This window comes from Poecilia formosa, unplaced genomic scaffold (genome assembly GCF_000485575.1).
Source record: "Poecilia formosa unplaced genomic scaffold, Poecilia_formosa-5.1.2 Scaffold49, whole genome shotgun sequence".
Taxonomy (NCBI): domain Eukaryota; kingdom Metazoa; phylum Chordata; class Actinopteri; order Cyprinodontiformes; family Poeciliidae; genus Poecilia; species Poecilia formosa.
The window spans coordinates 798,320-814,963 of NW_006799988.1; the positions used below are offsets into that span (position 1 = coordinate 798,320).

General features: G+C 38.4%; 1 protein-coding gene across 1 annotated transcript; it reads left to right on the forward strand.

Moving 5' to 3' along the window:
* Window positions 1-2,837: 2,837 nt before the first annotated feature.
* On the forward strand, window positions 2,838-15,290 carry cop1 (COP1 E3 ubiquitin ligase). The gene is made up of 20 exons (XM_007552507.2): window positions 2,838-3,541; window positions 3,657-3,716; window positions 5,370-5,467; window positions 5,785-5,849; window positions 5,948-6,067; window positions 7,595-7,663; window positions 7,791-7,850; window positions 7,968-8,047; window positions 8,211-8,268; window positions 8,387-8,501; window positions 9,462-9,597; window positions 9,754-9,897; window positions 10,603-10,711; window positions 10,837-10,918; window positions 11,329-11,445; window positions 12,027-12,144; window positions 13,296-13,420; window positions 13,519-13,679; window positions 13,822-13,866; window positions 14,284-15,290. Exons 1-20 carry the CDS (start codon window positions 3,225-3,227, stop codon window positions 14,299-14,301), a joined length of 2,097 nt encoding a protein of 698 aa, XP_007552569.1. The 5' UTR covers window positions 2,838-3,224; the 3' UTR covers window positions 14,302-15,290.
* Window positions 15,291-16,644: the final 1,354 nt, after the last annotated feature.

Sequence of the window (16,644 nt, forward strand, 5' to 3'; positions counted from 1 at the left end):
TTTCTCCCCCCACAGACCCTGCTTCTTCTTTTTTTTTTTGTCAGGCTCAATTTGCAAACAGGCCCCTGGTTGGAGATGGAGATGGAGGAGGAGGCCGCTGGCAGTTATGGCAGAGGCCCCTGAAGGGGCAAAACAGTTCCTAAAGACTGGGAGGCAGGAATTCCTCAATTCCAGCCTGCCTGACGGAGGGATCTGTCTGCTAAACGTAGCTTTGAAATCCAGCTGCAACTGTGCCGGGTGGCGGATAAATAAGAGATGGTGACAAAAAAATAAAAAATAAAAAATAGGGGGCTGAAGGTGAAAGTTTAGAAGAGAAAAAGAAGGAGAGATATAGAAGGGGGTGCAGAGTCTGAATAGGTGAACTCCAATGGGGCCCCACCACCCACTGTAAGGGACCTCCGCAGATTATCCTTCATCTCAGCTTGTCCGTATGACCTCAACAACCCCGAGGCCTGTTCTCTGTCTTCCCCCTTTTCCCTCACTTTCCTTTTCACGTACACACACAGACGCACACACACATTTCTCTCTTACCTCTGTAATATCCAGCTCACCAAGACCGCTGACCCTCCAGCTCCACCCTGTTCACATCGCCACACAAATTCATCAAACACACACACACACACTCACACGCACACACACGCACACACACACACACACACACACACACACACACACACACGCACACAAACGCAACCTGGTTTCTCACACAAAAGAGGGGGGACCCAGTGGGAGAAAATCCAGGCTGATGTGCAGGGCAAATGAGGAGGGGGAGAAATTAGAAGAAAAAAAATTGTACAAGAGGGTAGTCTTTTCAGTTACCATAACTATTAAATAAAAGGGAGGGAGTGGACAAATGCAATGCGGCGTACATATAGAGCTGCAGGTGTTACGCTAAAGGGAATCAGAGGCAGTTTCCTGAATGTGTGGGGCATTCAGGGGATACAAATAACAAGGAACACTTGCTGTACAAGCCTGAATTTATATGGAACTTAGACTTCACTTTTTTTTATGTTTTTTCCTGCTTCCTAAGACTTGCCTTTGAATTTTTTTAAAAAAAGAAGCATCAGGAAAAATGTCTTGCACGGTGGTCCTTTTCAACAAAATCACTTTGCTTTTTCCCTGTTATTGAAAATTTTTTTTTTATTTTATGTCCCAACTGAGCTCCATATTGATACATATAAACTTCTTCCACAAACAAAAACATGGGAAAATCCAGGCTGCGCAGGCCGTCGTGGAGTACCCCCTTGTTTGTCCAAGTGGAGGTAATGATGGAAAAACAAGTAAGCGGGCGGGATAAACTGCACGCTTCTAAGGTTTTATTTGCAGAGCTGCAGGTGGATGCCTGAAAGACACGACCCTGTGTGTCTTGGCACACAACTCACTGGACTTTGTGAAGGAGACCTACCAGCTTGTGCTTTATCTCACAGGAGTAAAAAAAAAAAAGAAAAAAAGATGCCATTCTGGATTAGAAAATAAACATTTAACCTGGATGATTAGAAATACAGTATAAATATTATTTCTTCAGACTGTTTCGTGAGTAGTTAGAGATTAGATGATTCCATGCATATTCGTATGCTGGAAGATTGTCATATTCTTTAGATGACTGGTTGACTTTATGACAAATTTTTAACAAATATGATCAATCTGTAGAGAATCATTAGACCTATTCAAATTTTGCCATTAGTTTGGCTTGGCTTCATTACATTGTTGTTAAGGTTTCTTTTACTTTTTTAAATAATAAACCATAAAAACAACAAAGAATAAAATGTAAAAATAAGTGTTGCATACTGATCTCAACAAGTCCCTATCTACATTCCAACGCTGTTTTTCATATGGTCTGTATGGCATTGTGCTCAGGGCAGCATCAGCTGAGGGTTGCCTCAAGGCAAAAAAAAAAAGTTATCATTTGCACAACTTTATTGTTTCCTATTAGCATCCAAATGTTGCTGCTTATGATGAAGCTGGTATCTGGTATCTGATTTGAAGCTTATTCTTAATTTGTTGGGATTATATTTCAGTATCCCTGTTTAGGAATTCAGTTGAGATATTTTTTATCATATTGCTCAGAGCTCACCTGCATAATTCTACACAGAGTGGACATTGTTTAAAACTCAATTTGAGATTTGCTGAACTTTTGTCTTCAAAGTGAAAATGCACACAAAAACAACAGCGAAGGACAACACAAAAAGTATGAAACTTGCAAACAGGACTGAATCTTTAGAGACAACGCAGTAGTAGCAGCAGCAGTGGAAGCAATGCCCAGGCTAAAAACATCGAGCTTATATTTGATTTATTTTAGCCTGGGATTAATACAGTTGAGTAACAGTGATAGTAGTAATCATAAAGATTTTTTTCAAAAGCATTACCCGGAGAAGAGCAGCAACGATAATGAAGATCAGCAAGAGCAAATAGTTTTTTCATTAATTTCTTGGCTTTAGAAAATCTGAGAATCAAACCCAACTTAACCCTGTTCACAGGTAGGAAATCAGCTGAAAAACTGGCTTTATATGAGTTTGTCCTCTTATTCGCCCCATGTTATTTATCTACATACGTTTGATGCAGGAGAACCAATATGTGCCACTTTACCCCATCAAGCCTGAGCAAAATCCACTTCACCTTGGAATATATAGGTTAATAAGATCCTCAGGCAAACATAAAGAGGTAATTATTTTATTTTTCTGAAAAAAGAAAATCTCGCACCAAATTGAAAAAGTTGTGTTTGGTTATTATTTTACAATGTAAGTCAGTGTGGCAATACACGGAGAACCACTGTACAGAGAGAAAACTTAGTGCAGACTTCCTGGCCACCAGGGGGCGGTAGTGAAAAACTTAGACGCACAACAGCCATCTAGGTAAGTCGAAAATACTCAAGAGATCACTTTGTGCAGCTAACAGTAGCTAGCCGGGTAATCTCCTGGACAACGCAGTTGAGCTTATTTTAATGTCCGTCCCTGTATTGGTGTGTTTTTGTTTTTTTATGAACCAGTGACTGTGTGAGACGTCGTCAATGAAAAGCGGGAGCCAGACAAGGGCGGAGAAGAATTAAACGCGCTTCATGTTTGGCCACTGTTTGCTTTTTCCCAGGATGCTAGCACAGAAGCAAGTCAGCTAGCTTGCAGACCTACCAAAGCAGCCGAAAAGGAGCGCTGTCCGGATGCTTTGAACGGCAGCGCAGAGCATTTTGGTGGAGCGTTTGATTTTTATCCTTTAAACGGCCTCGCAGTATGTCTGGCAGCCGACCGCAGCAGAGCGGTGGTGGTGGGGCAAGTTCAGTGCCTGGCACCAGCACCAGCAGCAGCAGTAGTAGCAGCAGCAGCAGCACTGGAGGCAGTGGAAGCAATGCCGTTACGAGCAATGGGCCCGCTGCTGGGAATGTTGTGCCCTCCCGGACTCTGGCTGCAACAAACGAGGCAGGCAGCTTCGCTTCCCTAACAAGCAGACCTTCAGCGTCCTCAGGCAGCAGAAAGAAGTCCCTCCATCAAGCACCTCTATACAACGGCCTCTTGAACTCATACGAAGATAAAAGCAACGACTTTGTGTGGTTAGTTTTTATCTCAAAGTTAGCATGAAGCTTCTGTGTGGGACTGCCATCCAAAGTAAGTCTGACATCTGAATTTTGATAGAACTTTTCTCCGTTTTTCTTTTTTTCTTTTCAGTCCAATTTGCTTCGAAATGATAGAGGAGGCTCACATGACAAAGTGTGGACACAGTTTTTGGTAAGTGTTAAAGTTTGATTTGAGGTCGGAAGGTTTTCAGCTACTCTCCAAACATTTTAAAAATGATCTAAAATTGACCCAGAATAAATGAAGGCATTGCAAGATTATCCCTGTCTGTGTATTAGAGTATGTCTCTATCGTTTATATAATTTTTATTAAACTCACAGTGCATCCAAAGACTTAATACTTAGGCAGATAAATTGATGGCTCCCATTTGGTGGTAGTTTTTCCCCCTTATGCATTCAGTCCATAGAGGGGTTTTTTGTTGTTGCATGTTTTTAATCAACTAATCCCTTTAAAGATGTTTACTAGTATTCTTTCCAGCTAGCACAGAAGCATTGACAATATTGCATTGTGGTCAATGCAATATTTCAGTTGGGAAATCTGAAATATTGCATTGACCACATTGATTATCATTGGCAACATTTTCACTAAAATCCATTCAAGGTGTGAAAGTCCATCCAAGTGGCCAAATGTATTCTAGGCGTGCACAATGAAAATTCGTGGCGCTTGAAATGCATTAACCTAGCAAATGTTGTATCCAAAAAGTTTTTTCTGTCCACGATTTTATTGTAACAACTGCGGTTTTACACTTTAGCGTGTATGTGAGAGCACGGTGCGGGTTTTAGGAAAATTTGGCTGCAGTCAAACTCATAGAAGCTGTTTGCGAAAAAGATCCAGGCTGGAATATCAAGTTTTTTTTTTACCAAAGATCTTCAGCCATCACTTCTGAGCCAAGCTGTTAGAAAAACCATATGGTCTGCTCAAAGCATCTCAACAATGCTTGCTGCTGGACTGCTGCATCATCTTGTATTTCTATCAACAAAAAAAAGACCATCAATGAGGCAGACATATAATGAGCTCAGTGCTACCTGTTAGCCCCATCATGCAGGCATCTGCAGAATAGCCTGTACCGTCACTGTTGATCCAGTCAGCACCAGAAGGAAAACGTTTTAAGTCACACTTGTGAGCAGTTAGGACTTGTTCAGGGCTAGCTAAAGGAGGATAAGTTCACATTTCTGAGTGGTAAATATAGACTGAAAACAGCCAGATTGAAAAGAAATCTATCAGGAATATAAATTTACTCCCAAGAGGGATGCATTCAAAAAGGGTCACTGTTATGCCACAGTATGATCCAGCTATCAACAGCAGCATGCATTATGGTTTTGGGATCACACGAGTCAAACTTATGATTCACTCATTTAAGGTCAAAGTCCTTGCAACACAAATGAAACTCAGTCGTTTCAGAATCTGTTTTTAAATCTGTCAAATTCACTCATTTATCATAATGTTTACCAACCTTACCAGCTGATCCTCTTGATTCTTTGTGCCTTTTATGATGTCATCAACCCAGATGTATGTAAAACAGAACGGGCAATTTATTTTACTTGGTGCAATTTTTTTGAAATGTTATGCTTTTAAAGTTCATTTTGAGGGAGTTTTACTGTGTTACTCATCTGTGTTTTCATTGCCTGTTTCGTTTTGTTAGTAGAAAAAAAAATATAACCCCGGATATTATCTTTAAATTTGTTGACGGTTTTGGTACTCAACAGCAACAACATTTATAATGTACTACATCCCTACCTGGCAGATCAATGTTTTTTTTGTTTGGTTTTGTTTTGATTAATTGTTTTTTCTTTCTCTTGTCTGCAGTTTCAAATGTATTCGTCAGAGCTTGGAAGACAGCAACAGATGTCCCAAGTGTAACTATATTGTTGATAATGTGGATCAGCTGTACCCTAACTTTCTTGGTAGGTATTTTGAGTTGCCATTTTCAGCAAAAGCTGTAAGTTTCAATGTGTATTTGTATTGCGGTTTTAAAATTTAAGCAGAATAGGGTGAGTCTATGCAATTGTTCAATTATCATTTTGTTTATAAAGCCATCTTTATACTAAAACTTAAAAAGAAATGGTAACCAAACTAGATAAAGTATGTTACATCGACTGATCAGCCCTGCTTTGCATTATTGATAATTCACATCATGACTTTTTCTTTTTCAATACTCTTACAGTTGATTTCTTCTCTTCTTACCCCCTTTCCTTCCATCATTTTATCCCATGTTTTCCAGTAAATGAACTGATCCTTAAACAGAAACAAAGGTCTGAGGAAAAAAGACTAAAGTTAGATCATCCTGTGAGTATGAGTATGATGTCTTTATTTTTGTTAGTTTAATTCTCACCGCCTCTGAAATATCGCTTTTCTCCTTTCCGATCGTCGCCTCTGGTCCTCAGAACTGGCCACGGTGGCAGGTCTTCCAGGATATTCTGAGTCCTGATCAAGAAAACTTGGACCTCGCAAATGTCAATCTGATGTTGGAGCTTTTGGTTCAGAAGAAGAAGCAGCTGGAGGCAGTAAGTAAATCTTTGAAGAGGAGGACTTTCTGAATACATAAACAAATCATAAGGTGTAGCTATAAGGTCGCAGCAGGAGAATTTCTGTTGATTGCTCCTAGAAATATTAAGTACAAAGTATATGCGAGTCTTAAAAATCTCTAAATTAATCCAAGAGTGGTTCTTTATAGGTACAGCTGTATAATGGTGTATAATGGTGTCATAATGGATGTTCAGTTTTATTGAGAAACATAAAACCTGCAGAGAAGTGTTTGTTTGTTTGTTTGTTTGTTTTGTCTAAACCAGGGTGTCTTCTGTCCTAGCTCCAATCCAGCTGATTCAAATCATTTCTCAGTGTGTCATAAAGTTGCACAGAAGCCTGTTAAAAAAGCATTAATTTAATTCAGGTGTGTTTTTCAATCATGCGAGTTCTTTACTAGGTAATGTTCAACATGGCGGTTTTATCAAAAGGTCAGAGGTTGATTCTTGGTAGTGCCACTAAACCTTGGTCCAAAGCTCTTTTACATCCCCTTTCCTCTGTTTTTTTTTTTTTTTCTTTTTTTTTCCTCAATCTGTGTGAGGGGAAAAAAGGGGAAGGAGGAGTTGCAGTGCATCCTGTTGATTTATATTTGGTCACATCATCACTGTCTCACAATCAGTAAGTCTGATTTACACAAACTGTGTTGTGCAAGTAGGTTTTCTATCATTACTGGGATTTTGTTTAGATGATCATAAGAATTATAATTTAACCTTGTGATGATAACCTCTAATTGATGTTTTCAAACCCCAAACACTGACATCATGGTTGGGATTGTTACTGTTGTTTTTTTGAAGTGGGCTTTTCTTCTTCCAATATGAACATACGGTGTTTAAAATTAGAGTCTGAAAAACATTGCTTGTGTGGGAGGATCTTCTTACAAAGAGTCATTTCCGTGAAAACACTTTAGTTGATTTTTGTTGTTGCAAGCCTGAATCTGAACTCGTCACAATGTGGCTGGATAGATGTCCCTCACATGAAGTGAACATGGAGATGTTTGGCTTCAAAGGAACACGTTGAGAGCAAACTATGTCACCACAATCACTTCAGACAAATAGCTGTGCAACACAGTTGCACAGCTATTTGAAGCTGTGCAACTGCAATGAAGCCCCGATGGGATAGTTTGAAATTACAAGGCACTTAAAACCACCAAGAAATGTTAAATATAACATTAATGCCTAATATGTCACTAAGTTTGTTTTTTGTTGTCCTTTTTTTGCTCATTATTTCAAATTTTAACAAAAACAAACCACTTAAGAATACAATTAGTTTCACACTTAAAAACCATCCACAAATGTAAAAAATAATTTTCTCAGGCAATGACAAACCATGTGATGTCTAGTTTGAACTTTTTCAAAATATTTGCTTTGCTATAAATATTAATCTAACTTTCTATTCCATATAACCACACCATTTGTCACTCTGACAAGAAAAGGTCAAAATTTGTTTATGCATCAACCGATGCGTTTCTGCTTTTACTTGATTGTGCTTTATGTCTTTACCTGCTTTAGGAATCCCAAGCAGCTCAGAGGCAGATCCTCATGGAGTTCCTTAAGGAAGCAAGAAGAAACAAGAGAGAGGTATGACTGCTCTGTAAAATATACACATATTTTAAAGCTTAAGTGACTACCAACAGAAGAAAAAAAAAAAAGATGTCACGAAATATAAAAAGTCCAAATAGTTTTGTGTTTTCGGTTTCATCAACAGCAACTAGATCAGCTACAGAAAGAGCTAAACTTCCTAGAAGAAGACATTAAGCGTGTTGAGGTAAATAAACAGAGCTTCTCTACAATCAACAATCATCCTTATTGTTTTTCAGAAACACCCCTCTCATCAAAATAACTAAATAACTTGAGATAAATAATTATTGTTCTGTTTATTTAGGATGTAAGTGGGATTTCCTCCCCGACGATGGAGGCAGAGTGCACAGTGCCTAATGTTGAGGCTCCTTCTCCGGCCCCTAGGTACTGCGGATATATGGATTCTGATAATATACGTACAGAAAATGCAATTATTTTACAATAAAATGTTGGTTTTATCATAACTAAAAATCTCTTGGTATAATCATGAAATTGACTTTTTTGTATCTGTTTTATAACCTTGTTTTTTTTTTTTTTTCCTATATAGCAGTATCATTGAACCTCCAGATTACAACCAAACGCCAGGATTTGGTGGAACAACTCCGGTATGTAGCACACACTCATTCTGTTAATTAGTACTGAGCTGTGAGTGGAAGTTGTGCCAGGGTCTTTTTTTACGTCCACGTTTCCTCTTAGCTCTAACTGCTGGACTGATGTGTTTAGGTGAAGCGACAGACTTGGTATAACAGCACCCTGGCATCTAGAAGAAAGAGGCTGACTGCTCATTTTGAGGATTTGGAGCAGTGCTACTTCTCCAACAAAATGTCACGCATCACAGGTATGGGAAAAATCAGCATGTTGCAGCTAAAGAGGTTAAATATGTTGCAGTTAGCTATAAAATGTTTAAGCGCTGTGTCTCGTTGCTGACACTGAAGAGCAAACGACATTTTAATGCCACATCTGTTGCTAAGTTAACATTTTATACATTTTCAAATAACAAAAAGGAGTCTTCAGCATTGATTGTGGTGCCAAAGTGTTCCACAGACACCACAAAGGCTAGGATGCCTTTAATGTTTTAGTTTTAGATCCTCTAGCATTTCATGGAGGCTAGTTGGCTAATGAAATGTAGGTCAAATAAACATGGCGAAGTGAGACCATGTAAAACTATAAAAAGCTTAAAGCTGATTCTAAAAACAGAATGGAGAGAAGCCTGGACTGGGGCATTCTGGGTAGTTTGTGGACAGTGGAAGGACGACTGGTCCAGACTACCATACAGGATGTTGCACTTAACGATTGAAAAGTTGTTTTTAGCATGACAGGAATCAAGCTCTTCTGACAATTGGTGCCAAGCTTTATTTCATGTTTCCATTTTGGTTCTTGACAATTCATCTTTTGGGATGAACACCTCTTTACCATCACCCTAATCTTAAGATTCTGCCACAGATTCTTAAGCTTGCATGCAGAAGAAACGTGTCTGGTCAAATATTTACTTTAAATCCACCAGAAGTATAAATAATATCCAGTCTGTGTGTATTATATAAAGGCCTTAAGCAAAATGAGATGTCAATGGAATTTATATCTGTGAAGAAATTGTTCAAATTTTAAATTAAAAGCAAAACATCAGTTCTCTTTGGGGATTTTTTTTCCCCATATCTTGGAAATGAAATAAAAAAAAAAAGTTCCACATTTAGTGATTAGGCAGCCACAGTGTAATTGCTTGTTAAACGAGTGCATTATGTATAAAAACATGCAATGTATAAATGTAATATAACATGAAGTTGAGTGTTGGTTTCTTCAGATGAAGGCAGGAACCTGAACCAGCTGGAGGATTTTATGGAGTGTTTGTCCAAATTCACTCGCTACAACACTGTGCGGCCGCTGGCCACCCTCTCCTACGCCAGTGACCTCTATAACGGCTCCAGTATTGTCTCGAGGTACGGAAAACAAAGGCTTCACTACAACTTTTCATGATTTTTGTCGTGAATCTCTCAATATTTAAACTTTTACTCTGCACCAAAATGATCTGACTTCATAAAGAAAGTTGACCAAAGCGAACTTGTCTGCCGCTTACTGCATGCCGTGTGTTTCAGCATTGAGTTTGACCGTGACTGTGACTATTTCGCCATCGCTGGTGTGACCAAAAAGATCAAGGTTTTTGAGTATGGAACTGTGATCCAGGACGCAGTGGACATCCACTACCCCGTCAATGAAATGACCTGCAATTCCAAAATCAGGTGAGTGGCATACAGGTTTTATTTTAAACTGATGTAGATACGTTTTGATTTACGCGGCTCTAATATTCTGTCGTGGAGTTGACCTGAATTCAAAGTCCAGATGGATAGAAGCTTTAAAACATGCTTGTCAAACAAGATGGCTGCCTTGACATCCCTCTGAACTACAGAAACACAAGGAATGCAATGGTCCTGGAAAAAAATCCAAAAATTAAATCGTCAAAACCCAAAAATTTGAGTAACTGATAAAATTGATTAATCATTTACTGCAACAATTCCCAATAAAATGCATAAGTTAAAGTGAGAAATGTGAATAGGATATAAATGCATGCTGTAGGCTTTGTTTGTGTAATAAAAATAACTGGCAAACACATGATGCCACCTTTTCTTTTTTTTTTAGACCTAATTACCAATTACACAGTATTGTAACCTAATTATGAGCATAATTGTGAGCCGTCATATCTACTAGTAAGAGCCAAAACTAAAAGCAGATTTAATTTGTTGTAGAAACAACAAAACAAAAGGTTCCAGTACCAAATGGCATATCAGCAATTAACTGAATACCAATGTGAAAGGTGCTCTCAATCTTGTTTATCTTGTTCTGTGTTGTTTGTGTTTTTCTTGTAAATCGTCTGAGGGTCCTAAAAAGTGCTATTTAAATTTGATGTGTTATTATTATTTTTATTAATATTATTCCTATTTTTGTAGCTGTATCAGCTGGAGCAGTTATCACAAGAACCTTCTGGCCAGCAGCGACTATGAGGGCACCGTCATTTTGTGGGACGGATTCACCGGCCAGCGGTCCAAAGTCTACCAGGTGTGATATCCCCACTGCTTGCTTATGACAAGCTGTGGGCGTCATACTTTATTTCTACACGTCATTGGAATGGTAGATATGCACTTTTTGCCAGTCTTATAAAGTTTCATGTTTTATTTTCTCAGGAACATGAAAAAAGATGCTGGAGTGTTGACTTCAATCTGATGGACCCCAAGCTATTAGCCTCCGGTTCTGATGACGCTAAAGGTAAAAAATAAATAAATAATAATAGTAAGGTGGCCGCCTGTTAGATTTGCATTCACTCTTGCATAAGTTTCAAACCTGGAGTCTTAGTCAAGCACAATCGAGTGGCCAAAATTATGAAATTTAAATGTGGCGACCTTGAAAATGCACCAGAAATTATCTGTTCAATCAATCCCTGGGGGGGTTTCAGGCACACAGGGCAGCTGGTGACCATCTCAGGTGGTCATTGGGCGAAAGGCGGGTTACACCCCTGGCAGGTTGCTAGTCCATCCATATTTTAAATGACAAATGTGGGTGAATTGAATTCAAATGGTACACCTCTCAAACTCATTTTTGTGTTGGAACAAATATTTGGACTTCCAGGAAAAAGGAATTCCTCCAGAGTTTTGTAATGTTTTGATTTTCCTCTGCAGTGAAGTTGTGGTCAACCAATCTTGACAACTCTGTGGCTAGCATCGAGGCTAAAGCTAACGTGTGCTGTGTTAAATTCAGCCCAACCTCCAGATATCACCTGGCCTTCGGCTGTGCAGGTAAGTGAATCGTGCATCAGCTGTGGATGAGAATGAATTTTTATTCAGTTAATTTTCTGCTGTTGCATGTTTGTTCTGTGCTGTCAAGTTTAAACTTGTTTCTCTTTCAATTTGATGTATTATTTTTTGTGGTTCTCACCTCCCACTACATTAATTCCTCTGCAAGAATGCTACATTTCTTCTGTGGTCACACACTCCTTGGTGGTCCAGACAAACATTTATACCCACCTCAAATGAGAGTAGGAATCATAATAAATGAGTCTTTGCTATCACTAGCATTAAAGAACAAAAACAACCGGCGTGGAAAATGAGACTCTGAGGTCCACTAAGAAAAAAAAAGAAGAAAATCTTGACCTTGCCCAAGCAGGAGTTAAACTCCATCAGTAAAAAAAAAACAAACAGATTTCAATGATGAAAAACGTTTCTTGTTACAATTCAGGTCCACAGGGAGGACATTGCACCACGTCTTTACTATGTCTACAAACCTCTGTGGTTTCTGAATAGAACGCAACAACACACCACTCGCTGCCTCATGGACGTTTCTTTTGTTTTTACCCTCCTCATGTTGTTCCCCCCAACAGATCACTGTGTTCATTACTATGATCTACGCAACACTAAGCAGCCAATCATGGTGTTTAAAGGCCACAGGAAAGCGGTGTCCTATGCCAAGTTTGTGAACGGAGAGGAGATCGTTTCTGCGTAAGTTGGAATCATCTTCAGATACATATACATGTTTTCTGTATTTTATTTTATTTTTACAGTAATGTCTAAGATGAACGTTTTACTCAAAGTTTGTTACCTGAGTGTTTTTGGTGCTGATAATTCCTCCAACTCCAACACTGTTTACAAATTAGAGGCTGTGGTCATGCTTCTAGTATGTTTTTAAATAGACATAATTAAGATTCTTTTTCTGGCATATATATTTATGGCTCACTTTTTGTTTCCTTCACTGATGACATCAACCCAAAACACTGGAAAGGCTGCTAATTCCTTTAATGATGCCTTTTCAGTTAATTATTAGCCTACAAATGTCGTACACTTGAACATTTACAGCCCAAGTTCATTTGAGTTCCATCTGCTGGCGTCATTAGTTTAGATCAAGCCTATAAAATCCAGCACACATTGTGTCCGAGCCCCGATCGGCCCCGACTAATCAGCTTTAATTACAGGGCCGACCCAAAGTAAGCCCGACATCTTTTAATTAAGATTTTACTGCTTTTGTTTTTGGCTTTAGTTTACTAACTTTCAGCTCCATTTTGTCACTCGTTGTACCCGGTGAGTCAAGTACAAATCATCTGGGATGTGTGATTGATGGGAGCGGAGCAGAGTTGGGCTGCCTACCCATCTACTGTGCAGTGTGCTGCTGTTTTTGTTAGTCTAATTAGCCTATGTACCTTACCTTATTTCTGTCATAAACAGTAATCTGCCAATTCCTCTACTTGCACTATAAGTAGATTAGCAAAACTTTATGTTGTGCATCCTCGTTTGGTTTTCTCTGTCCTGTACGCATTGTAGCCTATTAAGCGCTCCACAGAAGCTCAATCCCAACTTGACCATGAAGAAAATAATTTGGGCCCGACCCGGTCCAAATTTTGCATTTGAGTTGGGCTCAAGCCACAAATCTAAACTCGACGAGCCATCCATCCGTTTCTCCCTGGAATGCTAAGCTTTCTGTAGCTGATTATCAATTTTCACTGTTCAGAGGAAATGTGAGTTTCAATCAGTTGTAGAATGAGAATCAAGCCAGTAGTTAAACATTAAGAAAAAAAAAACGCAAATTGAAGTGTTTTAACTACTAAAAATGTTCCAGTTTATATTAATTTCACATATTACTTTGTTGTGATCTGCAGGTCGACAGACAGTCAGCTGAAGTTATGGAACGTCAACAAACCTCACTGCCTGCGCTCCTTCAAGGGTCACATCAACGAGAAGAACTTTGTTGGCTTGGCGTCCAATGGAGACTATGTTGCCTGTGGTAACAATTCACTCTAACGATTGACTATTTCTCTACAGAGCAAAAGATGTCAATTTAAGTATCACATTTTCTTTTTGGGTTTTTGTTTCTGTCACTAGGCAGCGAAAACAACTCTCTGTATCTGTACTACAAAGGACTTTCCAAGACGCTGTTGACATTCAAGTTTGACACAGTTAAGAGCGTCCTGGACAAGGACAAGAAGGAAGACGACACCAACGAGTTTGTCAGCGCCGTCTGCTGGAGGGCGCTGCCAGATGGAGTGAGTGGCTGACGACGCTGAAGAATCTTTTAGTTGCAGGGATTTTTGTGAAACTTGTTTGTACTATGTAATCGTTTAGTGAAAATGTTTTCTAAACATGTACTGAACTTGTCTCTAATAATTTTTTTTGTTTGTTTTGCAGGAGTCAAATGTTCTAATTGCTGCAAACAGTCAAGGAACAATCAAGGTTTGTGTTCAGAGCATTTTTGTGCTCCGCTTTTTTTTACATCCTTAGGGAAATTTGAGACGTTCAATGGAGCTGGGTACAGGGATTGAGCATTTAATTGTTTGTAGACAAAGTTTCATACATTTGCCTATAATTCCCAAATGGAAGTGCAAAGCAAACCAGACATTGACCAAAATTGAATGCATCACATTGCATTTGTTTTAGTTTTGTGTAATTGGAGTTGTATTAGCCCCATCTGAAGTACTTTCAGATGATGTTTGTTGGTGTATATAAACGTTTTGATGTATTTTTAATATAAAATAATTAATAAAAACGTGACTTATTTCCTGTCCTTATGCTGTAGTAGCATTGTAAAACCTTCACAGATGTTATGTAACAAATAAAACAAGTAACTCTGCGCTGCTTTTCTTTTCATAGGTGCTTGAGCTCGTCTGAAAATCTGACCGTCTCTATTGGACTTCAGAACTGCTTCCCTGTGTGGCCGAAGGACCAGATGGATGTAGGAAAATCTCAGGCTGCCTGCCGAGCACCAAGAGAGCTAAAGCAGTGAACTGATCTGCTCTTATTTTAATTTTAAATTTTAGTTTGGATTATTTTTCTCGGGCAGCAGGACAAACTCGGGACCAGTTCATCAGTAAAGTGGGTGATTCCTTTTTTTTTTTTTTTGCAACAAAACAAGGACCGAATTTGAGGCAAAAAGCCAAAGGAAAGTTTTTTTTTTGTTTGTTTTTTTGTTGTTTGTCTTTTCCATTTGTCAGCATTATATTTAGTTCAGTAAAACACCTCTTTATTGTTTTAGGTCAAATCAAACTTTCTATTTTGTTTTTTAATCGAGCTTCTTTTTTCAGCGGCACATCCAGCTAAATGTTACCCGTTTGGTGCATTTTCTTTTAAAGGCCAAAGCACAAAACAGAACGGCTGCAGAAATGTCTTCAGAGAAAACTTTTACCCTATTACCCATCGTTGTTTAACTTTTTGTTTCTTTTGTTGTATGTAGTTTTTCTGTTTGCCAAATTGGTGAAAAAGCAGTTTTAATAAATATAACTTGAATTTCATCCACACGTTTGTCAAAAATCACAGCGAGCCTCGCCTTAATTTAAGGCGGCTTGCCTACGTGGAACTGGAATATTTGTTGTGTTCGGGCTGTTTGTTGCTTGATAAAAAAAAAATCATAACCTCACAGAATCGGTTTTAGTTCTTTTATAGTAGCAACAGAAACTTTCTTCACATACTGTAGGCTTACAACCTATCACCTGAACTGAGCGGCACTGTAACTTGAGAACTGCTGTCGGTTTTTGTGGTGTGATAATCCATTAAGTCACATGGAGGGGATTGAAGAAGCACCACCAAGACCTGCCTATTTTATGACTGAGTGAGAGAGGTGTTTTTGTATTTGTATAACTGAATAAATTATTTCAGAACAACCTCTTTTTTTATTCCTTTGTTTACTTTTATTTTAATGGTGAGTGATCACCCTGGATCTGATCCTTCACCCAGTTTGTAACTTAACCATCCTGCAGTCCTGGCGCAGTCAAGAAGAGCGTGGCAGATATGCAACGGGAGAGTATTAGGCTAAATGTCTGAAGTACATACTGGGTTTGTAGAAAGATTTCTTAAGATTCCTGTGATAACAGTAAACACTGAGAGTTAATGTGTGGCTTCTGAATGGTTTTACTTCTCTTATCCAAACATTGGTTTTTGTAATTACGAGGAGGGTCTGCTGACATTAGATCTGTAACTACCCAAATGAGGATTACTATGCAATACCCCCAAAATGGTTTCACCTCTATCTGTATTCCTTGGCATTTCACACAGAGATCGGGGCTTTTGTTACCTGCTGGGAAGAAATTTCTTTTGTGTCAGCTGCTGGATGTTTCTCTAAGCCAATTTCACACATAACTTGGAAAGTAGCTTGAAAATGAGCAGAGAATTAGGTTTTGACTTACTCTTCAGTTGCCCTTTTTTAAAAAAATATATATTTGATCACAACTTTCTAATCTAAAATCTATGTAGGTAAGTAAGTTTAATCAGATGGATTGCTCTTTGTTTTGAAAAACGCCTTTCGCCTCCCCACACACCAAAGTTAGTTTTGTGTGTGTGTGTGTGTGTGTGTGTGTGTGTGTGTGTGTGTGTGTTTTTTCCCAGTAATGTGTGCTTATAAGCAAATTCATGTTCCTTTAATGAAATTAACATTGTAGCAGACTTCCCATGCAGATGTGTGTTTATACAACAATCGTATAACAGCTGATCTCACGTAATGTCAATCTCGTTAACTGCTGTTATCAGCTGGACTTCTGTTAAACTAAGTCACTCACTTTGAAAGGAGTGAATATTTATGCAATGATTAACTTAATCTCTTATTTGACCTCATTTTAAATAACTGACAGTAGTCTAAAAATATACTTTCACTTTGATATTAAATAGTATTTATTTTAAAATTATTTTGAGAATTTTTTTTTTACTAGATTTAAAAAAAAGCCCTGAAAGAAGGTAAATAATTTCTCTGGTTGTCGTTAATAACAAAAATATAAATTAATGAAGCAATTAGCTTTTTCAGAAAATGTTTGCATGACTAAACTCCAAGAAATTAAATTAAAAACAGAATTAAACAACCTGGAATATACTGATAAAAGTGACTTCAAGACAAAGTGTACAAGTTGGAAAACATAGAAGACGACATCAAAATGTGATTGTAATTGCAGGGTTTTTACAATACTTTTTAAAAAGCTTTATTTAGGTTTCATTTCTCTGCATTCGAGGTGAGCCAATGATCCCGGA

Bases quoted from the DNA above. Each gene is read 5' to 3' on its own strand.
- cop1 (XM_007552507.2), top strand. From the start codon at position 3,225: ATGTCTGGCAGCCGACCGCAGCAGAGCGGTGGTGGTGGGGCAAGTTCA. The intron at 5,468-5,784 runs GTAGGTATTTTG...CATGTTTTCCAG, and splicing joins GCTGTACCCTAACTTTCTTG to TAAATGAACTGATCCTTAAA. The intron at 13,421-13,518 runs GTAACAATTCAC...TTCTGTCACTAG, and splicing joins TGGAGACTATGTTGCCTGTG to GCAGCGAAAACAACTCTCTG.